General features: G+C 37.3%; 1 protein-coding gene across 2 annotated transcripts in view; it reads right to left on the minus strand.

Annotated features, from left to right (window-relative positions):
- The window catches only part of LOC149575691 (DNA topoisomerase, type IA, core), a 273,230-nt gene extending 253,839 nt beyond the window's left edge, over positions 1-19,391 (minus strand). The window contains exons 1-2 of one of the 2 annotated variants that reach the window (XM_089815443.1): positions 19,038-19,391; positions 16,500-17,668 (exon numbers count right to left, since the gene is read on the minus strand). In XM_089815443.1, the coding sequence (XP_089671569.1) occupies positions 16,500-17,668; positions 19,038-19,256 (1,388 nt within the window). In that variant the 5' untranslated portion in view covers positions 19,257-19,391. The remainder of the gene's footprint in view (positions 1-16,499; positions 17,669-19,037) is intronic. The other variant, XM_089815444.1, reaches the window with a different exon arrangement.
- Positions 19,392-25,937: the final 6,546 nt, after the last annotated feature.

Here is a 25,937-nt window from a genome sequence, read left to right on the forward strand (position 1 = left end):
TATGCCTTGAGATGGTCAGGATATCCAACAAATATGCATGGTTTGCTTTGTGGTTCTAATGCCTTTCACTTTTGTGGAGGTATCCTTGTTGGACAACCAAATACTTTGAAGTGCTTGACACTTGGTTTTCTGCCACACCATGCCTCAAAAGGTGTTATTCCATCTAAGGCCTTATGTGGACTTCTATTTTGGATGTAGTTGGCACAACACATGGCTTTTGCCCAAAACACTTGATTTAGAGACTTGTGTTGAAGCAAACAAGTGGTCATTTCCTTAAGGGTTCTATTATTTCTTTCAGCTACATCGTTCTGCTATGGCATGTATGCAACTGAATGTTGAAGATCTATACCCTCATGTGTGCAAAAGTCTATAAGTCTGAAGTTGACATATTCTCTGCCATTATTTGTTCGTAGGATCTTGATGGCTTTCCCTGATTTTTTCTCAACTTGGGCTTTGAAGGTGATAAAAATTATCAAATACTTCACTCTTATGAGCTAGGTAAAAGACCCAAGTGTACCTTGAAAAGTCATCAATAAATGTGAGAACATAGTGGGCCTTACCAAATGATGGTAATGGAAATGGGCCAGCTACATCACTATGAACCAATTCTAGAACAGCAGTTACCTTCCAAGACTTCCCCTTGTCATATTTCTCTTCAAGATGCTTGCCTGCTTCACAACCTAGACATACACCCTCTAAAAACTTCACTTGAGTTAGACCAATTACCATTTCCTTGCTGCTGAGTTGCTAAAGGTAGCAATAATTAAGATGTCCAAATCTCTCGTGCCATAGTTTACTTTGTGTGTTTGAATGAGTCAACAAGGCAAGAGAAGTGGACTTAGGCACAAAATGTGAGAAAGAATAAAGTCTTGTCTCATGATTTGCCTTACCAACCGCCGCCATAGAATCATCTTTGAGATTTTTCACCACAACTATGTCGGGGAGGAACTTTACTTTGTTGCCACATCCATAGTGAGTTATTTGATAGATGGAGAGAAGGTTGGTGCTCAGGTTAGGAACATGAAGTACATCCTTGAAGATGCCATTTTCTAACTCAACATTCCCTTTACCTTCTACTTCCACTTGAGTATCATTGCCCACATAGGTGTAAGGTACATTTGATGGCTGCAAAGAGGAAAACTGCTCCCTTGAAGCACTCATATGATGTGTTGCTCCTGAATCAAGAACCCATTCCTCCGCATTTTTTGTACTTGCAACTAAAGCTTGTCCCTTTCCCTTTGAAGTGGATGAAGATCCCTTATCCTTATATGCATTTGGTACATCAATTTTGTGTTTCCTCATAATGTTGACCAATTCATCAATTTGCTTATCTTTGCACTCATGTTCATCATGACAATTCCTCTTGCAATAGGAACAAGTTTTCTTCTCCTTTTTGTTGGAATTGTTCCCCTTTTGATTATTTTTAGAAGAAGACTTTCCTTGTTGTGAAGAAGAATGTTGAGCGGAAGAAGATTGATTTGAGGAAGATTGTTGTTTTGAGGAGGATTGTTGTGTGTCATCTTGTGGCTTAGCCTTCCACTGTTTCTGCTTCTTGTTGGAGTTTTTACCACTTGAATTACCTTCATTTGCTACCAAGGCTTTGGTCTTGGAAGACTTGAGAATTCCCATACCCACTAGATTGTCATGTTCTAAGATCAACATTTCTAAAAATTTCTCGAATGAAGGCTTAACATAGGCACTCCTCATTGTTAATTTGTGTGTAATAACGCTAGAAACAAAAGGAGCATATTCAGGTGGAAGATGAGTCATGATGCGTTTGATCATCTTTCCATCCTTAATGGGTTCGCCACAATCCTTAAGTTGTGCCCTATACATTTCTACTTGGGTAAGATAGTCCTTGATGATGTTGAAATTTCTAGGATCCAACTTGAGAAGTTTATCCTCTATGGTTTAAGCCATGTCTTCATCTACTGTCCCATACAAAGCTTCAAGTTTAGCCCAAACCTCTATTGGATCGGTAAGCTTCGTAATGTGAAATTTGACAGGATCAGAGATATTTTTCAACAAGGTTCCTAGGGCCATCTCTTGTTTGGATTCCTAGTCTTCTTTCCAAGCTTCATCAGCATCAGCAAGAGGTTTCTTCACTGCACCAGTGACATAATGCAATAGACCTTTTTCTATCAATGGTTCTTTAATGTTTTCTTTCCAAGAGCATAATTATGTGGAGTTAACTTTGAAAAAGAACTCATAATGCCAAAAAAACACTTATTCTGACAAATCCATGCACCAAAACCAAAAAATAGCTGCACCACTCAAAAGTTGAAGAAATTTTACCCAAAATCAAGAAAAATCGCACCTGATTTGGAGTCCAGATGACCAAGTTATGGCCATTTGAAGTCGGGCTGCCAAATCAAAACTGCATCTGAAGAGGGATCTGGAGAGGAAATCACTATCTTAAATTTGATGGTCAAACAGTTGTCACAGTAGTTCAATTTTGCCCTAGAATGATGGTCAAATAGCCGTCAAATTTAGGCCCATACTTTGTTGACGTCAGCGAAAATGGCGAGCCCTGTTGATGTGGCGATGACGTCACCCTGTATGGCTACTGACGTCAGCACATACGGATTCGTGCAGAGTTGTACGAAAAAATACCATGTATGCTGACTCGGTTGTACGACATGTGACTGTATGGTGCAGTAGGTACAACTAGCGGTCTGATGTGGCCTTTTTGGCTGACGTGTCCTTTTCGCTGACGTGGCTTCACCAATTGGACTACTGCCACGTGTCGCAAGATTATTTGGCCACGGAGGCAAGTCTTCGGTCGCATGGTGATGTTGTTGGAAGTCCACATGTCCACATTATGGTTGTTTGTGGGTCTAGAAGAACGCCATGTGTGCAGGTATAATGACAACGTGGTGGTTTTTGATAAAACAACAGCAGGTTCAAACTAGAATTTGAAGCCGGAATTTTAGTCGTCGAAGTCAATTCACCCACCGGAAATATGTAGTTTAGTCCCACATGCATGCGAGTTCGACATGTTGGGCAGTTTAAAACAAAACAATGCCAGACTTATGAACAAAATTACTGTCGGTGGCTATGGCTAGCCCGGATAGTGTTGGAGTCGGTCGGTGGAAGTATATGTCAGTATTTGAGGAGAATATGCCGTGCGTTGTTGTATGTCGGAAATGTGATTGCCGCTTAATGATATTAAACTGTCTGCGAATTAAAATAGACTTGCAGAATATTCTGCACTGCACAGGGCCGGGGTGTGACTGCCCGGTGCCTACGCCAAAAAAATTTCTCTACCTAGATGCCTAAATCGAAAAAAATAATTCTGAAAAAGCAGAAAATTAAACTAATCCAAAAATTAATTTAACAGATCAAATAAAGACCATACCCAGATTGCAAATCGGGCCTTCGAGTTCCGATTTGCAAAAAAAAATTGCCTCCCAGTCGACTATGGCCTAAAATAGGCAAATTTATAGTTGATCTTCACCGAATCGTCACTCTGGATGCAATGGCAAGGTCTGTTTCGGCTCTAGATGCTCCCAATTGCAGCTGATGCTCCGGATTTGAATCGGGTCCCTTCGAGAGATGAAGCAACGAGGTCTCCAATGGCTATGTGACAAGTATCTCCCTCGGCTCTGATACCATGTAAGAATCTGCCTTAGGGTAGAATTCACCCAAGACCAACGAACTCAAAACACAAGCACAAATTAGAACACAGTATGATTAGAATAACTGTATAGTATTCAATACAATGTACAAGTACATTAGGAGTGCCTGAATATAAAGGCCTTTGAGATGCATCTAGAATGCCTCGGAATCAGCATCATGATAAGTCATACAACCAGGCACATGTCCACCAAATATGGGTTATCCTCCATTAAGCACGGAAGTAAATACGATGATAAGGGGATAAGCCTACAATGGTGTGACATGCAAATCAGTGTTTTAGACAACATGTGCTAAATTAGCAGTGCGAATAACTGTGTTGTCTACATCACAACTTAGTGAATGATGCAAACTCTAGTGTTGTTAACATCGTGTGCATAATTAGAGTTGCGTACTTTTGTGTTGTCAACTTGACAACTCAAAAAAGTGCGCAAACTCCTGAGTGTCTCATAAAAATAAATAATAAAATAATGCACTAACCTAAGTGAACTTAAGTGTAAATAGTAAATAGGGCGGGGGCCCTAGCTCGGTTGGCTAAATCTTCCCTGTTGCAGGGGTTGGTCACGGGTTCTAGTCTCCTCCGTCCTCGTGGTACCGGTGGGCGTGTCGTGCCAGCGCTACCGGTCACGTTAAAAAGTTTACCAGGCGCACTGCAGTTTATAGGGGGGCCGTGTTGCACCGATTCCTGCAGTCTAAAAATTTTTTAAAAAAGTGTAAGTAGTAAATACCTATTTATACCAACACTAATGGTACCTTAAATAAGTACAAGACTCATCCTTTTGCAAAAGGCCTCTCTCAACGGGAAGGAATTGATTATGAAGAGACTCTTGCTCTCACTGCAAAGATGAGCACCATTAGATTAGTCCTTGCCATGGCAGCTCAATGTGACTTTAAGGTTCATCAAATGGACATAAAGAGTGCTTTCCTGAATGGTGAGTTATAGGAAGAAATGTGCATCATGCAACCTCCAGGATTCAAGGTTGTCGGTAAAGGACACCAAGTTCTCAAACTAGTAATAGCACTCTATGGCCTCAAACAAGCTCCTCGAGCATGGTACATGAAAATCGATAAGTGACTCACGAATCAAGGTTTCCAAAGAAGTCCTTATTTATATTTGTATGTCCGGATTACTAGCAATGATGTCACCAATCTGGTTATATATGTTGATGATTCGATTATCACTAGCAATTTTTAATCATTGATTCAAGGAATCAAATAGAATCTCTACAGTCTTTTGACATAATTGACCTTGGACTTCTCTACTTCTGCCTAGGTGTTGAAGTTTGGCAATAGCCACATTGCATCTTCATCTTTCAATCTAACTATGCAAGGGCTCTATTGGACAAATTCAAAATGGGGGATTGTAAACCTACATCTACACCTATGGAATTTGGTCTTAAGTTATCACTCAAATCCAGTTCTCATGTTGAAAATGAAACTGCATTCAAACAACTAGTGAGCAATTTGATCTATCTCACCACTGCAAGACCTAATCTTAGCTTCGTAGTGAGTTACATATTTGGCTTCATAGTAGCTCCCACTTCAAATCCTTAGGTTCCAGCAAAGTGCATCTTGTGTTAGGTCAAGGGCACTCTTGATTTTGGTAACCTCTATAAACGAACCAAAGATGCCCAGCTCATTGATTACATAGATTCAAACTAGGGAGACTCTATTGATGAGAAAAATTCCACTTTCGAATATGTCTTCAATTTGGGTGCAAGTGTTATTACTTCGACTAGTAAGAAGCAACACATTGTATCTCTTTCCTCAACAGAAGTTGAATATAGGAGAACAGTCAAAGCAGGTTGTGACATAGTTTGGCTTCGCAGGATGCTTTCTGACATCCATATGTATCAGACAGACCCTTCACCCCTCTTTTGCGACAATAAAGGGGTCCTCAAACTTGCCAAAAATCCAATCTTACATAAGGGCACAAAGCATATTGGCATTCATTCTCATTGTATACGTCAATTGGTCAAAGATGGATTCATGGATTTATAGTTTGTTCCTACAACTAAATAGGTTGTTGATTTCCTCACAAAGTCCCTACTTCCAGAGAAGTTTGTCAAAATCAAGGGGCAGCTTGGAGTCATTAATAGGTTGACCACTAAGGGAGGCTATTAAAATAATCTCTCCTAAGTCAGATCACCTCCATTTTAATGTTCACTCCTAAATATTGTAAATGCCTTGTATAATAGATTCTTTCAATTATTTCTCTAAGTTGTCGGTTCAAGTTCGGTTCCAAGTTCGAAGTTCAAGAACCGGTTCACAAGTTCAACAAAATTTTGGCAAGGGGTTTGGGTTTGTTCAACAAGTTCAATCTTCATCTTCTTCATATTCATCTTCTTCTTCGGTATTACTTGCACTAAGGCCAATGTGATCAGCAGTAGAATCAACAATAGTATTGACATCAAAGTCATTAAAATCATCAACTGTAAGCAGAGCAATGGAAGCATCCAAGTCCGCAATCTCATCACCTACATCCCACTTCTTTTGTCTCCCCTTCTTTGTATTCTTGACTCTTGTGTGAAAGAAGGCGCAAGTTGTTATGCACAAATACCAGGATCTCTGTTTTTTTTTTATTGCAACCTATTGCGCTTCATCGAGTGGATGAAAGAACAGGTGCTCCAATTTCTTTCTGATGAAAAAGAACTAGCAACCTATAAAGCCAACATAGGGTAAGCAATTAAAAAAGAATTAATTCTATCTTATAAAAAAATTAAATTCATTTTCTAGTCATGATTCTTTTGAAGATAAAGTGAGCTAATTTTTTTAATAAAACTTACTTGTGATATAACTTTGATTGCAAGGGGCTGCAACGTTTGGAATTTTTGGCCATGGAGGTACCACCAACCATGAGCATCCTTCTTGAACCGATGACGAAGAGCATCATTCGTTAGACCTCTAGCATTGACAAACTCTATGAACGCATCCATGATTACATCTCTCATATCATCATCAGGAAATATTCTTCTAAATGCTGCCTGGTACCCGTTAGACACTTCCATATCTCTATATGGTGGCAACCTTCCTAGTAGATTACAATATTGTGAGCTATAGTATTTGGGGTTCAAGACATAGGCAAGCAAATGTAATGGAGTGGTCATTTTGTTCCATCCTTCGCATTTATAACTTGCTTGATCTTCTCAATCATTGAGTCTATGCCATCATAGATCTCTCTAAGGCAAGGCCTATCCATGTCAGTGTACCTAAGCATGCTCATAATGGGCTCGGTGAGCTTAAGGAGATATTCCACACGTTCCCACCATGACTCAGCCAATAGCCTATCCTTTATTTTGTTTGCGTTTTCAGCATTCTTTTGCTTCCATACACCCCAATTGTGGCTGACTACCATACCTTGAAGTGCATCTTTCATTTGCACAAGTCGTCTTAAGATGATTATATGTGATGCAAAATGGGTCTCAGCAACTTGTGACATAAATTAGAGCAAAAAACAACTATTAGATACATATTTTGGAAAAGTATACACATTGCACAAGTAAAATATGAAAAATCAGAAATTATCAAATATTAAAAATTAAATTACTAAGTTGAGTTCAAGTTCATTTACCTTCAATAGCTCCAATTTTGAGTAGTTCCTGAAAAGAATCATGTGGTGGTTTATGACAAATATTTGTAGAATTTTGAGTAGGTAGAATTTTGAGTAGTTCCTAAAAAGAATCATGCGGTGGTTTGTAACAAACATTTGTATGTCCTCAGCCTCTTCATACATTGTTTTGATCCACTCAATTTGGTTTCCAATCTTTTGTAGCATAAGATTAAAATGAAATGAAATGAAAGATTTTTAATGACGTCCACAAGGCCATAAGCCTAAGGGGCCCACAAAAACTCCTAGTCAATCTGATGTGATTTCTCCAGCCTGTCTCTTTTATTGTGAATCTACATAAGTAAAATGATCCCCTTGAGGAGTCTTGGTCCTTCGAAAAGGTCTTTTATGTTGTTTACTTTTAACCTTTCTTTGTGTTGGCTGCGAATGTCTTCGTATGCTATACAATCCTTCAGATAGTGCCACTCTGTTTCCACCACACCCTCGTTGCAAAATCTACAAATTTTGTCCTCCCACTCTTCCTTAGGGACCTTCCATCTACCAGTTTCACATCTCAAACGATGGGAACCAAATCTCAATTGAGCGATTAGGATTTTTGCCTTTCCTTTGATCTTGGCTCCTAAATATTCTTTGTTGTCATGTTCGCGTGTGGGATTAAATTCTTTGACATAATAGGCTTTTTTTCTACCCAACTGGTTTGCCCACATAACAGATCTGATTTTTCCTGCCACTCATTTTTTATTTCAGAATTGTTTTTCGGGCACTCTTGGTAGACAATGTTCCACCTGTTGAACCATTTATCATTTTGTTTCTTCCATGTCTTCTTCCAACGAGCCAGTTCTCCGTCAACTACCCTACTAGGCCAGCGTTGTGCATCAATTTTACTCACTTTTTTTAGATAGCTCAACAATCTAACAATTGTCAAGGCCTCCACCGGGAACATGCCCGCCTCTGCTAAACTAATCTTGTATGGAACTGTGGATTTGATTTCGAGATTAGTTGTGATGAAGTGTTTTTGAATTCTTTCAATTTGTCACCATTTATGGTTTGATACGCTGCTCCCCCATACCTCGCTGCCGTATAAAATAATTGGTATCACCAGCAACCCAGAGAGGGTTTTCTTAGTCTTCCAATCCCACTCTGTTGTCCTATACCTGTTTTGAAGAAGATAAAAAGCCTTCCATCCTCCCTGTATCCTTTTAGATCTGCATGTTTCCCAACTGAGCCGGTAATGGAAATCTATCCCCAGATACTTGTATTCTTCTACAATTTCTAACACTTTGTCATTAAATATGAAAGTGCATTGTTGTTTTCTCTTCCTCAAGGAAAAGACCATAACCTTGGTCTTAGAAGTGTTGACCTCCATCCCTCCTTCCATGCAAAAGGTTTCTAAGTTCTTTAAATGTTCCCTCGGCCCTTGTGCTGTTTTAGCAATGAGAATGAGGTCATCAGCATACCAAATCTGATCACATATTCAGCCAGCTGAATTCCCTCTCCATTGGCTTTGTTTATCCATTCCTCTAACTTGTCAATATAGAGGCCAAACAAGGTAGAAGATAGCAGGCACCCTTGTTTGAACCCTATATCATTGCCAAAACATTCTGACATGCCCACTTTGGTTCTGATTTTCGCTTTAACCTGTTCGTAAAGTTTATAAACAGAAGCTCTATATTCTGTTGGGACCTCCAATTCTTCCATCCTATTCCACAACTTATCCCTAGGGACGGTGTCAAAAGCTTTCTTGAAGTCAACAAAGCAGCAAAAAGCCTCTTCCCCCTGTTTATCCCACACTTTTTCAATGAGGAACCTTAAGGTAATTCAGTGGTTAATGGTGGAATGTTTTGGTCTGAAACCCTCCTGTCCCATAGCTCTTTTCCCTTCTTTTTCTGCCCATCCGCTGATTCTCCGCTCTACCATACTACCATAGAGTTAGCTTAATAGGAGGTTCACCATGATGGTGCGGTAGTTGAAAGGGTTGTTGACATTCTCGCTCTTATGGAGAGGAATGACAACACTGCTGATCCATTCCATGGGAAAGCAGCCTTGTGCGACCATATTAAAAATGCTCCTGATGTGTGGAGTCAACAAATCTGTCACCCACTTTAGAAATTCAGTCTGCAGCCCATCTATATCCTAAGCTTTTCCACTCGCTAATTTCCTTATCCCTAGAGTAATGTCTTCATCAGAGAATAGTTCATCTGAATTGTTGGTTGTGAGGAGTGAAGCTTCATCCTCCGGTCTCTCATAAAGAGATTTTGCATACTCTAACCATTGAGAATCCGTGATTTTATTTTCAACCTGTTTCCTAGCTGCTTGTATCTTCCTCCAAAATTCTTTAGGATTGTGCTTTCCTAACATGATTAGCTCCTTTCACTGATTAATCACATATTCTTCTTTTTTGGATTTGAGCAGTTGTTTTTATTCTCTTATGATTGTTTTGTTTTCCTTTCTCCCTTTGAATTTATTTTTTGCGGCCTTGCATTCTTCGTCACTCCATGGGTTAGTCGGAAAGGTGTTTGAGATGCTCTTCTTTGTCTTTGTTCTCTTACAACCCTTTAGTGCTTCCTGAATTAATAGGATTAGCGAGCTGCTGCTGATATTACTTTTCTTATCATTGTTTTCCTTGGTATTCGTGATGTGATGATGCATTTGGATCTATTGTCCAAGAGCGGTGCAAAATATCTTTTTATTTTCATTGTTTATAAGAATCTTGCCCTCTTTATTGCCTTTTATGCTTTCATCTAGGACTTGATCATTTTTCAATCTTTTGACCTTCATACTGTATTTAATACAAAAAGGTATATGGTCTGAATTTAGCGCTATAGGACATTGTTTAATTCTGAAATCAAATACTTTGGTGATGATTGATTGCAAACATATCATATAGTCTACCACACTTTGTCCGTTATATGTTTTACAAATAACTTTGTTTGATTTAGGCCACATCTTCATACCATTACACACAACTAACCTGTGGAGGCTGCATAGCCCTAAGAGTTCAGTCCCAAAGTGAGACACCACCTTTTTCATCCTAAGAACTTTGTTTGTTGATATTGTCATCATCTTCTTTCCGCCACAAGGGATTACTATCCTCTGTTAGATCGTTTGCCCAGCTGAATAGCCTACTTACTCGTTGTCCTAGCATTAAAATCTCCTAAAAGGATTGTGTTACCAGTTTGATTAAAGGAAAGCACATCTTTCTTTAGAGATGCAAAAGGATCTTTGTTGTCTAGATGCCTCTTTTTGTAGAATTTAGAGCTTTTTAGTGCAAAATAGCACACTGCTAGCCATGTGATCTCCTCATGATCCTCAACCTTCAGCCATATATATTGTCTATTTGGGTCCTCTTTCTCCAATTTTATGTTTTTGTTCCACATATCTTTTATCAAGATAGTAATCCCTCCATGTCCTTTACCTGTCTTTGTTTCTTCATTCCACACGGAGACTTTATTGTACCCTTCGAAACCTAGAATCCTATACTCCTCATGTTCGTGTGTTTCTATGAGACAAATAATGTCTTGCCCCTCGGCTATGGCCCCAACCCCGGTCCTCTTCTCCATGGATATCCTCTCCAATTCCAACTCACCATGCTTAGATACTCTCGTAGGGCCCTTAGTTCCTATTTCTGATTCGCTGATTTGTTGGCAAACTGTGCTTTACTGTTTTTCATCCAAGCCCATTTGCCAGCAACCCTTGCTGATTTTACTTTCTCCCACTCCTTCCTCCTTTCCTCTTGCTGGTTAATGGTTAAATCCTCATCTAGGTATATTTGGGTGTCTTCGAGTAGCCCCCTGTTCTTCAAGATTGCGCTCTTATCTTCTATGTTGCTGAAAGTAACTCTCACATGCCTATTTTTCCCCATTCCCATACTTCTCCCAATTCTATTTGCTTGCCGGATTTTACCCGTCCATTTTAGTTTGTCTCTAAGAAAGTCATGTGTCAAAATCTTCGTTTTCTCACATTCCCCATAGTCTTTTAAGCCCTCGATAATGATGTTTACAGCCTTTTTTTGTATTTCCTTCTCCTCTCTAATTGGTCTCCTGATTTGTTTTTGAATGACTTCCTTTTGTTCCATGGACAGTTCATTGACCACTAGTGCCCATGATTTGCCTTCTTTTATTTGCTCTTTTAGTTCATTTTCTCTTAGTACCATGCCTGCTAATGTTGCTTGAACTTCCTCCATTTTTGTTGTGGTATCTGATTTATTTATTTTTTCCAAGTTATTTTCTATTGTCACTTTCCCTTCGTTCAAAGCCTGTTTGATAGTGATTATTTCTTGCTACCCTCTCTTGATGTCATCTTGTAGATTCAAGACCTATTTTTTCAACCATTTGTTTTCTCTTTCAAGTTCCCAACTGGTTATTGTGACCTCTTGTAACCTTTCTCTATCCTGCTATCCTTTCTCCTCCAAGTCCTCTATCCTTCTTTTCATGTCCATAAGGTCATTCACATACATTTCCGAAGACCAAAGCAAAGGAGAGGAGGAGGGGCTGTAAGGTTCTTGCAGAAAGCCCCCCTCACAAGTTCCTTTGTCTGCCCCATCCTTTATTGTAGGCATCCCTACATCCCTGTCATAGTTTCTTGAGTTTCCTTTTGTACTAGAGAAACATCGTTCGCTTGTTCCTTTGTATCGGTTACTAAGAGGTTTTAAGTTGTCCTTGGTAAAATCATGATAAGTTTCCTCTTCTGCAGTTGTCTTTTCTTCTTTAGGATCTGTCTCCATTTAAGTATCCCTAGGTATTGCTTTTCATTGACGAAAATGAATTTGGTGTTCACCTCATGATGCTCTTCTTGCTATGTTTCTGGCAAGATGTATTGATGATCTGCGATAGCCCTTGGATGTGATCGCATTTGAGGACTACAAAGCAACCACTATGTCATCCTGAGATTGTTCAAACACTGGTTTAGGTTCCCTTACTGTTGCCTGTCGTGATCCTGAATTTTCGGTGTAGGGCCTCCTATTCTTAGCCTCACCATATTCTGCACTGTTAACCCGGGTGTAGAATTTTCGTGTGTTTGTGTTCCTTGTGTGTTTACTGTGGTTCTTGTTTTGTTGTAAGTGTAATGCAGTTTTTCGGGTTCTAAATCATTCATAAACAAATACAATAAGAACAAAATTTGGAGAACAAAGGAGAGTTTACAGAATCCAACCTAGAAATCTTGATGTTGGTAAAATAATAGTGGGCCCGACCTGTCACTTTTCCTGTTCTCAGTCTCTATGTGGTCCCAGCTTGTTGTCTCTGCCCTATTTGTACCTGCAGATCCTGTCGCTGCCCTTGACTTGCTAAACCCTGTTGCTGCCCTTGACCTGTAGATCCTGTCGTTGCAAAAAAGGAACCCGTTGCCACCCTTCTCGCTACCTGCAAATGCTTCTTCGCCCGTCGGTACCTGAGTATTTGAGGGTCGCCGATGAATAGCTACAATCGGCCCACTTTTGATGAACAGCTGCAATCACCGACCAGACTCGGTACACATTCTGGGTGCCCATTAAACTCCATTTTCGCAACCCGCTTCGCAGTACACATTTTGAGATGAAAGAGAACTGAATCCTTCCATTGTCTTACCTTAAATGTGTTGTTGCCAACCTGCAGAGATCGAAAATAATGGAGATGGGTTTTAATATAGGTACTTCCAATTTAGGCATGCCTTCAAAATGTTAAACTTGTAGTGCAATCGCGTGCGAAGGGGAAGGCCGCCTGAAGATATGTTGATACGAATGAATGGACTGCACAAGGTGTCCAAAAGATATGTTGATATCGTGATTCAACCAACAAACCTATTGCTCGACAATTCTTTGCATTCTCTGTTATAACTTGGACAACGTTTCTTGCACCCACTTGTTCAATGGCCCCAATTAGGATATCAGCAATAAATGGCCCATATTTTACTTTGCCCTCACAATCCACCGCTTTTAGAAACATTGCCCCTTTAGGGGACACCGCAAGGATATTGATCAAGGGACAGTTCCTAGAATACTTCCAGCCATCTGAAACAATTGCCACCCTTATCTCAACCCATAAGTTATGGGATTCAATTGATTTTCAATCCGTTGGACCTCGTCATCCAACAAGGTGGTGCACACTTTCTCATACCCGGGGCCACAATACCTTTTTGGAGCTTCACTGGCACCCCTCAACATGTCCTTCCAAAATGGAGAGTGGACAACATTAAAGGACAACCCATTTGCATACAAGCATCTTCCCACCTTAATGTTAGCGATTTCCCAGCCCTTATTTTGAAAAGCAATTTCTAGTGGCCCCTTTCTTTTGTGAACAACGGGGGCAGATTCAGTATTAGTGTCCATTGCGGTACTAAAGAAGGGGTGGTCTTGTACTATAACATCGGGGGGGCTGCATTCCCTCTGCTCTTTTACTTTTATTGGCATTGCTACTGAGTTTTGTTGGCCTGTGTCCTTCTCTCTCTTCTGCTGCCTCATGCTTTTCAATATATTTTAACACAATTTGATTTGGTATAGGGACACCTTTTTTGCCAGGGCATTTCTTGACTCCTCTTCCAATGTAACCACATAAATGACCTACCACTCGATAATAAGAACCATTTCTTTCTACACCACATCCCCGACATCTCCAACAAAATGCACCACCTCTTGGAAAGGGTTTTAAAATGTCTAAATACTTCCATAGAGGAGAATCAGAGTTGGGTTCCATTCTTTGTTCGGTGTTGCCTATTGATGAAGAGGTAGACGACATTCCTTTCCCTATGGCAAGAAATTAGATACATGTTCATAATTTATATGCAAGAAAATGACAAATTTTGGAATAATGGAAAAGATTCAAAAGAACATATGAAGATTGAAAGAGAAATGGAAAAATAAAAAAACTAGAACAAAAACAATAGCAAATGGAATAAGATCTTACCTTTTCCATCCATTGCAAGCTTGCAAATGTGTATGAATGGTGCACAAACACTTGAAGACCACCAACAAATCAATCTTCAAACTCCTCCTTGCACAACTGGATGCTTGCTCAAAAACTTATGTGCTCTCTCTTAAGACAAAATAACCTATCTAGAAACATAAAATGACAATGAGAGGGCACAAAAGCAATTCATAACAACTTTTAGGTTTTACGGACACCAAAAAACAATTCAAACTTGCTCATAATACACTTTTCCAGCCGTCCCGGGGCCCAGTTCGTTGTGGGTTCGAACTGGGTTCGAAAATATGAAGGTGGTTCACCCAATTGAACCAGCAGTACAAAAATCGCACCCTGGTCGAACCAAGTTTGAACCGGACCCGAAGTTCTTGGGTGCGGGGGGGGGGGGGACTCGTGCAACTTCGTTATTTCTATGTTTATTTTCAGAAACATCTTGTTTGTAATCTCTATAAGAACAATCCATTCTTGGCAAATAGATTATCCTATTATTTACCAATTACCTCTTGTAATAGCCTCCACTAGTTCAAACAAGCCAAAAATACAAAAACATAATTTAATGGCAGTCACATAGAAACAAAAAAAACAAAATATCTATAACAACATCAAACCTGAAAAAAGCAAACGCAAAAACCAAAGAACAAACCATCACACGCCTAAGACATGCTTTTCCGTTGAACTGAATCCAATATTGATGAGAAATGAAGGTTCCAAATAAATCTTTACTCAACCTTTCGACATCATTTTTAAGTGTAAAAAAACTCAAATCACTGGCATTACATTCAGTTGCAGAAGGAAACAGAAAAGCACAGACAGCAGGGTGAACTTCTTGTAAGAGAGGATTTTCCAACAGGGAAATTAATTGCAGTGCATTTAAGGGAAAAAAATATAGCTCAAGAAGGCACATAGAACATGGTTACACACAAAAGAATCAACTCTTCAAAATTGTCAAGTAACACTTTCCAGTAGACTCTGTGATTAATACAATCTCCGGCAAGTCTGTTATTCACGTGCATCATGCACAAACAAATGAAGGTTCAGCAAACAATGCAGGGGTAGACCTCAAGCAGCAATTAAGGAAGAAGAAAAAAGAAATTTAAGATGTTCCTGACACAATGGTCACAAAGGGGGTTCTTAAAATTATTAGGCTAACGCTTGGCTAACCAAAATTGATCTCATGAAATACAGAGTCTGACCAATCTACAGCACATCACTGTGCACTCTCAAACTTTTGGTTGAGCTATAAGGTTCAGATAATGTTTTGAAACATCAGTACAGTGGTGTAAGTGTCACACTACTCCTTTTTCTTCTCTAACTCGACAAAATTATGATTTTCTCATGCTTTTGCTGTAATATTTATTTGAGAGCAAACAATAAATTAGAGAGAGAGAGAGAGAAAACTGGTAATCAGAACTTCCCAAAAACAGTTTCAATTACACAAAATCACGGAGTTACATTAGTATTGGAGGAAAGTGTGTCTATAAATTTCCACTATCTTGATCAGTTGAATAAAATTTCTTCTCATTTGTAATTTATATGCCCTTGGTCATTGAGAATCATTTTTGGATTTCATTTTTTAATCACAGCTGGCTATTTTCCACTAAGAATTTTTTTCCTAGTTAAATTTTTTTGGTTGCAAAGACATGTCACTACGACCAACCATGGCCATAGGCTATGATATCGAACAGTAATCAAGAAGAACTGAAATGGCATAGGCTAATACAAATGAAACAAAACAAAAAAAAGGATATACTTCAAAGTTCAAACCTCTAACCATGTGCTGTCTCCCAATATATTGTAATAAATTGAGTTCCATAATGAGGAAAGTAGCCCTAGAATTTTCCAAATAATTCATGAATGGATAGGCCATACATTTAAAAACAAGTCTTTGTAGATGACCATGTAATGGCAGAACTACAAACACATTCCTTGGATGTTCTGGTCCATAAGATTGATCTATAAACATTAACTTCTCAATTACAAACTCGCTACGTTAGATTTTTCTAAATTCTCCAACAACAAAAAACAGACATCATAAACGGATATGAAATGCAAATGCAAATTATGAATTTCACATTTCATTAAATTTATTAACTGGATTGAAATTTCCAAGTTGCCACAACAGTCGAAAAAACAATAGAGTTCCCAAGTTGATCTAAAATTTTTCTTTTAGACTTTTAACACCAACATCCTTTCTGGTGTGTGAATTAATTTGATTTTGATTCATAATTGACCAAAGTAGTATCATGTCAAAATAATTATATACAATCTACATTGTGCAATGCTTATAGGCCTTTAAATATTTTTTATAGATTTAAAGAAGAAATTTTATAATCAAACTAGACAATGTAGCTTCACTAATTGTGCAAATATAACAAGAAACCAGAGCTTATGGATCATACCCAGTTAGAGCTCCCTGAATTCTTTTAATATGAGTCCAAGCTGTTGCAGGAACCTCCCAGATCATAAGGAAGTCTTCATTAGGACGCACAGAACCTGACCTGGGAGCCAGATCTCTCACATGCCCATAACTTGCCACAACTGAATACTTATTTCCTAGATACTTTTGAATAGTTTTTGCCTTCGTTTCAGATTCAACTACAACTAAAACATTTACATTTGAAGCTTTTGATTTTTTGGCCAAATCTTTTTCATCTGTTTTTTGTAATTTCAATGTTTTCTTCTCCAGTTGAGCAGCTTTGTCAACTTTTGCTTTGGCACTAGATTTTGTTTCCAGCTTGGCAGAAGCTTTGCTATCTATTTTCTGAATATTCAAATTCGTTTGTTTTAGCTGAGCAATCTTTGTCCTGGGGCTAGAAATCGTTTGCAGCTTATTTGAATCATTTGTCTCCATTACTGTATTCTGTGCCTGTTTATCATTATTAATAGCCAAATCTTTTTCATCTGTTTTTCGCAGTTTTAATTTTTTCTTCTCTAGTTGAGCAGCTTTGTCAACTTTTGTTTTGGCACTAGATTTTGTTTCCAGCTTGGCAGAAGCTTTGCTATCTGTTTTCTGAATATTCAAATTCATTTGCTTTAGCCGAGCAATCTTCCTCCTGGGGCTAGAAGTCGTTTGCAGCTTATTCCAATCATTTGTCTCCATTACTGTATCCTGTGCCTGTTGATCATTATTAATAGCCAGAGGTTTTTCATCTATTTTCTCTGTCTTTAACTTATTTTTTTTGGGCTTTTCGACTTTGTTAAGGTTTGACCTGTAGCTTCCATTTGCTTTTTGTTTATCAGAAGGGTTTGACCTGTACCTTCCATTTGTTTGTTGTTTATCAAAAGCAGTAACAAGCTCTCTGTCATCTTTACAAAAGCCAATATCTGGTTTTTTGTTTTTTTCTCTAATGTCAACACAGTCATTGCCCGGAGCATGCTTTGATTTTGCATTGACATTACCCTTTAACGCACTGCAGATTGTTTGACCTGTCCTTGAGGTGTCTGTTTCAGAAGACATTTTATTCCTACCTTCAGATCTGCCAATTCTTTTGGCTTTGTTCTCTGCTCTCCGTGAAGATGAAAATGATAAACATCCATTTGGAGGCCACTTGATAACTCTGCATGCAGGCTGCCAATACATTACCAAACAGAAAAGAATAATTCAGAGTCTACGTGTTATGCAAAACTGATGAATGATATTAGAGAAAAAAACTAAGGCAACATCTCAATGCCTATTATTTAATATAGACATAGGAGACAAGAGCAAGTTCTACTTAAAAGTATGACACTTCCATCACCAATCGCCATTAGCTTGACTCTTTGGCCTTAAGCTTAATATTGGTACAAACCCTTCATGTAAAAACACTATCATCTGAGAGTGAAGAGTTTACAGGTACTGAATTTAAAAACTGAAGTTCAAGCTATGCAAAGAAGTGACAGCTAGGGGATCAAAGGGAGTGGGTGTGTCCCTGTGGAATAAACTTTCAGAGTTACATGACTTAGAGGACTTCAGTTCTGATATTTCAGGGGAGTTCCTTTATCTATTCTCGCTCTGTGATGAAAGATAAGGAGCTTGCACAAAATATCAGAGTTATGTGTTTAAGATACATTGATTTTAGGTTAAATAATAAATATTAAACTAAGGACCACATAACACCACAAGTGGACACTAAATTAAGTCTAATTACACCTGAGCCCGTCAAACCAAGAGATAGCCCACAATGGCAATACATGGAAACAAACACAATACCGACTGCCATTTCATATTCAGTGTCGCCCCGCAATTTCGCAGAGCATTAAATCTTATTACAGTTTATTTGCTTTTCACATTGCTTGCAACAACAATAAAGATTACATATACAGAACCCATGGACTGCTAAACTTGTACAGATTCACAAGCAAGAAGGAAACATAAGCTAGTCGTGATGGAAATGCATACAAACAATGCAACCGTGAAGGATGTTGCACATTCATTGTCATAGGCCACCAGCAACTTTCGTAGATTGCAAAATAATATTAAAATTTATTTGATTATTTTCTACACTACTTGCAATAACGACAACAATATAAAAGTGTACATACAAAACCCATAGACTCGAACTAAACAAGAGAAAATTAAAATGTAATAAGGGTACTTGAGTTTGGTGCACGAACAACAGGTGGCAAAGGAACCAGTTGTTACCCAGCATGGCAAATGGGAAGCTCTGGGTATAAAATTTAGCTTAAAGCTTAGTGACAGAGTTAGATACACATAACCCATTGACTCAACTAAAATAGAGCAGAATCATTGGTAAACAGGAAACTTAATCTTGTTGTCGGAACAATCTGGATGGTAAAGTGGCAAACGTGAGCTTGTTATAAGAACAATCCGGATGGCAAGGGGGGCAGCGATTCAAGCCATGCTAATAGGACGGCCTAGATTGTTGTTCATCCTGGGAGCTTCGCAGTAGATTTCTATATGCAGAACTCGTACAATCAACAAGGATATGAATTCTTACCTGAAAAAAAGTTGCCTCGAGCGGTAATGTACCTCTTCCTGTCTGTCCATTCACTGTAACACATTTGTGTCCTGTCCCAGAAATTGGTCCGGCTATTTTCAACATTGTTGTTATGCGTGTCTGAGAAGATGTAGAGCAATAAGAAGCGGGGTTGAAATGCTTGATGCTCTGCGTGTGGATGAGCCAAGAACCAGCATTTACCCGCAGTCTGGACAACATCCCGAAAAATCCCACAGGATCATTACCAGCCTTCTAAAACCCTACAAAAACCCCTCTCGTTTCTATACCCTGTTCACTGACTTCAGAATCCTTACTCCATTCATCAATGCTTCCAAAGTTTTTAAACGGTATGTACTCATCGTACTTAAGACATTTCTAGTGTAAATAGTCTTGGGTATCAAATTATTGGCTGTCCAAACATATTTACAAATGTGGGGATGATGTCATTCTCTTTTATCCATTATCCTACCATCACATACCAATGCCCTTCAACAATATTAGGTTTGGACGTTATTATTATAATATTTAAGTTATTAAAAATTAGAATTATTTAGTTTTGTTTTTTATTTTTTTCCTTAGGTATAGATTAATGTTCTCAAGTTTTTGTTTCTTATTGTTCGGTATTCAAAAAGTTAAATGTGATTCTTTATGTTTAATGTTTGCTTCAACAAATTGCAAAGATGTACTAAACATATATAAAGGTAGCATTTTAGAAGTATTTTACATGTCTTGTTTATACTCTCATGTTTTGGACTCATGTTTAATAAAGCGTGTTATTGTACTTTTGATTATCTCACATTGTTTTTGTAGAAGTTAATTTCTCACTATCAAACTCATGTCAATGGAAAACCTACTATGCATTGTTGTTCTTAGTGGAATTGTGGATTCTAAAACTTTTCCATTATCTTCACCAATGTTGTTGATTCTCTTTCACAAAATTACATTAGGTTGTAAAGATTTATTCACTTAGCAATTTGAAAATTAAACCCTCATCTGAGTATTAAAATTTGCACCTAAACATTTTGCTTTAAGCTTATGTTTGAGATAGTAAATAAAAAGCAATATATCAAGAATTACAAAAGAGTTTAATATTGTTTAGTGTGGAAATTTAATGGTGTAGGTTGAAGGATCACTGCATATGATGAGCATGGCATGGACGAATTCATCCCCAAGAGGACATCTACTTACATTCACATTGTTGAAATGTTTTTGAAGGAAACCATCAAATCTCTACTCAAAACAAATGAGGAATTCAAATATTTGTTGGTTACAAATATTTTGGTAGAGGTTTATAGGCTAGAGAAAGGGGGGACCAAACCAAATATAGCCATAGATATCTTCATGAAGGTGTTCACATCTTTCTGATTTTTCACAATTTCTTTTTTACTTTATTTTAGAAGTTAATAAATTTGCAAGAGCAATAAAATATTGTTGTGAGCAACTTCAATAAGGACCTAACTCTAGAAGCAACAAGATAAACTCTCTTGTAGATCCATTAGAAAATAGAATTTCCTATGGTTGTTTATCTTTGAATTATGATTTATCGCATTATTCTCTATTCTAAGATTTATATAGACATATCTAATGGCATAAGAGAAGTCATGATAATCGGCCATTATAATAAAAATGGAGCAATTTATCACCTCCTTTAACAATCGCTTTATGCAAATATGGGTTGATTTCTCCAACAAATGATTTAGATAAACTTTTTTTTTTTTTAAATCCTTCTTTCCAATAGCCATCATGAGAATTGTTGCCTCTAACATATATTTATGTATGAATTATATGACTTTTTAACCAATATTGAAACTAGGAGTTGATTTTGATTTTCCTATGGTGTAGGATGTTGATGGTAATTTATCTTTTGGCTTTTGGTTTCTTTTTGGCACGACGCATTTCTCATCCTAGCCAACTGTTTTTGTTATCAAAGTAAATGATAAAGTATAATTTGTTGTGCAGAAGCAACAAAGTTATTGAATAGTGTATTAGATAATTTATTGATCGTAGAGCAAGGTGTGTTGATATTCTATTTTTATATAATTAATACTAAGTGTATGGATTTGTCCTAGCTAGTTTAACTCTTGTTTCATTTTAAGAATGAAGTACCTCTTTGTAGGTTGGAAAGATACTGCACGTGCAAAAAGCTTCTCCAAATAAGTGCAATGATAGTACTGTGAAATAGATCATAAAAGAATGGTCCACTTTTCTTTGTTGAAGAATAAGTGGTGTAGTCTAAGTTATGAAATTCTAAAGAGATTGTATCCAACCAGTATGCACATAATTTCATACTCTTAAGTTTTGATGATGTTAATCTAAGGGTATTTCTTGTGATGAGTTTATACTCTTACCATTTGAAACATTGCATTACTATACTTTGATTATCCTTCTTTTCTTTTGCATTCATAAAGTTGAGATTTAGTTGAGCAATTTTTATCTTCACTAATTTCTCAGTGGTCTTGAAATACAACATGAAACTTCTTCTTATGAATGCAAGTTATATTTTATTTGTCTATAGATGTTTTTTTTAAGTTTCTAAGAGGATTTATTTCCACCTCATTTCTATTTCTTAATAGTATAGTATTGAATGTAAGCATTATCACCAATAGAGTTTTAACTAAAATTCACACTTGACCTAGTGATTTTCAAACAATGAGAAAATGAGAATTGATCAAATCAAGGAATAGATGTAGAATGTCTCAAATGTTCAACTCAATTATCATGGCTACATTCGAATATGTGGAGATCTAGTAACATACTTATGTTGGAAGTTTATTGGGAAATTGAGATACTGAGAGGGGGGGTGAATCAAGCTCACTAAAACTTTTAATGCTTTAAAACAACCTAGCTGCACTCACCACATTATCCATCTTATATCTAGATTATAAATATCAAAACTTAAAACTTCAAATGTTGAAATAAATCTAACTATGTATCTCATCCATCATAAAAATGTAAACACATACCACAAAGATTTTGGTAACCCATAAACCCTCCAAGGTAAAGGTAAAACTAGGGTGGGGATGACACCCATAAATCTTCACTACTGCAGTAACAAAGTTAACCTTTTGGGACTAAAAATTTGATCACTTTTGATGATCTACCCTGTGAGGGGTCTTCCCTATTGAGAGCTTTACAAAGATTTTTAGTTCTACCTTGATTTAAGGATTTAACACTTATAATGAAGTAAGGAATTTGTTAAGAGACTTACTTTAGCATGTTAGGATCACTCTGTTAAGAGATTTACCCTGATTCACTTTCCCAAAATGATTTAGTACTTGATCCTTCAATCTGCACTTACAGTGTTGATTACGGATCTCCTCTTTCCAATCTCTAATCCTATATGATATATCTTTACTTTTCTGCTCACTGCTTCACTAGTCACTGAACTCTATTACTTCACAACTTTTGCTTGCAGCCTTCAAAACCTAACTCCTTTGCATAATGCTTTACTTCATTGCTCTTCACACATGCATATCTTAACAAAGAGGGTTTGGATCTTCTCTTATAAAGATAGATGTAGAGTCTTCTAGAACACAATCAACAATCTAGATGTTTCCCTTTTTGCCTCTTCATTTGATCAATTGTCCCACCTTCATAAGAGTCAATGATCCACGTCAAAACACATAACAACCACTATACAAAAACTCCATGATCATTAAATGTTGTTTATAAGTTGGCTCAAAATGGTTTACCTCAAAGTTTGTATCATCTTAGACATTTTGTTCACACTGTGTTACTCGACATGTACCATCTTTGATGCTTGGTTGTAATTGTTCTTCCTGCTGATACTCAACCTCAACTAACTCAAGTTCTTTTGTATGACTTAGCATCTATATGCTTTATTTACTCGACATTTATTATACTCATCTTATATAGGAATATTGGGTGACCAAAGACTTTCTTGGCTCGTATAGAACTCAACATTTACAAGATTATTTACAAGTATTTACAAATACATGACTCGCCTGTATAGAGTGACGTAGTCACAATGATGACCGACCAACTCTGCCTTGTATATGACTAAGTGTTTAACACAAATAGACAACAAAATTAGAGAGATCAACAATCTCCCCCTTTGACATTAGTGGAAAAAACAATTTGTCATGATTACATCATTTTAGTACAATTCAAAAATAATATTACTCTCCCTGTGCCTATGACTCAGTCCTTATAGGACTACACAAACTTTCTTTTACATCATTCGTTACATGACTCAAATAGTCTGATGTTGCTTGTCATACCTTTGTTATGACTTATGTTCTTGTGTTATTCATCTAAGCTCTATATCTCTGATTTGATCATGTTTAAGTATCTTTCATTATCCTCCTTGAATTCTTCATTTTCTTTCTTACCCCCCTTTATTTTGTCACTTATGTCTACTATTGGTGTTGGGCAGATGGAATAAAACCATATTTGTCAATGAACAGCTTATGAATTTGGATGATCATTGCAAGAGCATGATCTCGTGAAATCCTGATTGATTCCAGAACTTGTATTTTGATCTCCAAATTTTCAACTAAGTCAATTAAGCTATCAATAGTAGAAAGGTTGTGATCTTTTTGAGCTAGATTGTTGAATTCAACACTCATTGCATGACCTCCAGGTGAGGTATTGACATTGATTGTATGGAGATAAGTTTGTCCCTCATTCTACTATCTATTGTATGTAACTCGACCAACCTCCCTTGTGCAAATATTAATCTATTATAGTGCATTGAACTTGATCCATCTGAATGAGAGATTTAGTTCCCTAATGATTTTAAATTATCCTGAATCTTGTGAATGTTGGCTTGAAGTTCATTTGTGAATCTAGGTAAATCACAAAGAACATTGTACATATCTTGTATTTTCTTCCCAAGTTCTTCCAAATTCTATACAAGTGCCAACAATTCAACCTTCCTCAATCCAATCACGGTAGAAAATTTCTCTAGTACCTTTTTCTCAAATCGGACCACTATTTTTTTCATTTGCTTTTATATCCTTATTGTTGACTTTCTCAACAATTTTCTCTAACTAAGAGATAATAGGGGCATGTTCATCAATATTTTGGATATCAAATACATCAAAAAATATATCTTTGATATCATGCAATATTTGCCATCGTTGTTGCTCTCTTCTCATCTCCTCTTGTCTCTTCTTTCTTGCCAAAATGTCTTGCAAGATTATAGTTCGTTCAAACGTCAGGTTCTTCAAATCTCAATCAAGAAATTCAATAGTTTCATCCAAGGTAACAACTTTACCTGGAGAATTGGTCTTCTTCTTCTTCCCTTTGCCCTTATTAGGAGTGTTTTTGCTCGGTACAGCTAGGGCTAGAGTAGGTGAAGGGGTTTCACCACTCGATCTAACTTGTGTACCAATTCCAACGACAACAATAGTAGCACTTGACACGGTTGGATATGCAGGGTCTTGCACCTATTGTGAAAATGTGGGATCTGACATTTATAGGGTTGAAGTGTGGACTAGCACGCTCAGCTCTCTCTATGAGATTGCATTCTTATCTTCTTCTTTTTCCTTCTCGTTTTCTTTATGTTTTGTCTCTTTGATTTCGTTAGCTAGAGGTCTTGAGACTTGTGTTTCTCCTAATTTGGGGTTATCCTTTTTTATTTGTATCACAAGAGTCTAAAGCACGATGGAATCAATAGGGGATACATTGCCTTGTTCCTGTAAGCTCAACACACCCATGTGTTCTTCATAACTCTGTATATCTTCAATAGTTATTTCATTATTTTCACTATCCTATATACCTCCTTTATATTTCCCATTCTTGTTAGTATCTTCAGTGGTTAGTCCAAAAATACTCTTCCACAGAAGTTCATTTTGTTGTACAAAAAGCTCAACTTTATCTTGCAATATCATGAATGCTCTATATTTAGGAACAAATCTATTCCTATACTTCTCCAAAAATGTTGTCATTTTCTTAGTTGTTAGTTTAGGCATGATTTTAGCTAATGTCCCTTCTCTTATTTGCTTTTCATTTATTGTTTCATGTTACCACTTGGCATCAATTCTATTATACATTTCAGTAGGAATCTTGCTTCCTATCTCAATACGTGTTAATTTGAACTTAGTCATCATCTATAATATGTCTTCTTCTACCTTAGTCTTATCAATAACACTTAATATTGTATACTTTATACGTTTGAAGCCTAATAAGCTTGTAGAGTTTCTAATATTGTCACATACCTCGTCAATAGTATTAGGCTTTATATGTACAACAACTTGGTAGTGACTTGGTTCATTAGATTCAGTCCTCTCTGCATCTTCTTCATCATTTTCTTGTGTTGCCAATTTTCTCCTCTTTATCTTAGTTTTGGTGGCTGACAAATTTATCTTTACTACATTTGTGCCACCAGAACATTCACTAGGTTTGGTAATCTTTACAACACCCTTTTTCAACAGTGGCTTGACAATAGTTGTTGTTTTTGCCCTAGTTCTTGATCTCAGTGGTACAGGAGAAGAGAGGGGCTTAGATGTTACCTTCTTTACATTTTTCCTCACCTTAGGCACTATGATTTTGACTATTATGATCTTCTTTCCTGATGGGGTGACAAGTGTTGGGCTTTACCCTATTTTTATGCACTTTCTTCCTCTTCCTCTGTATCACCTTTGTTGTCTTGATCCTCTCCAAGACCTTGTATGATCATTCCTTTGCCTTTAGTTTATGTGCCTAGTTTCCCTTCTAGGTTTTCAATAATTTTCTTCCTCTTCTTATCAATAGGAGCAATCTTAATATCTATTGTTATTCTTGCTTTTGCTCTTCGTACTTGCCAAAGGACTCGGCCTTTGCATCAACCTCTTCAGTAAGTAGTGCAGTAATTGTTGCACTCACATCATCAATATCAATTTCATATCCAATACGTTTAAGCCAGGCTACTCTTGTTGTAACTACCTATACGTATGT

This window comes from Cupressus sempervirens, chromosome 2, assembly GCF_028749045.1.
Source record: "Cupressus sempervirens isolate cs-2001-9-10 chromosome 2, ASM2874904v1, whole genome shotgun sequence".
NCBI classification, from domain to species: Eukaryota; Viridiplantae; Streptophyta; class Pinopsida; order Cupressales; family Cupressaceae; genus Cupressus; species Cupressus sempervirens.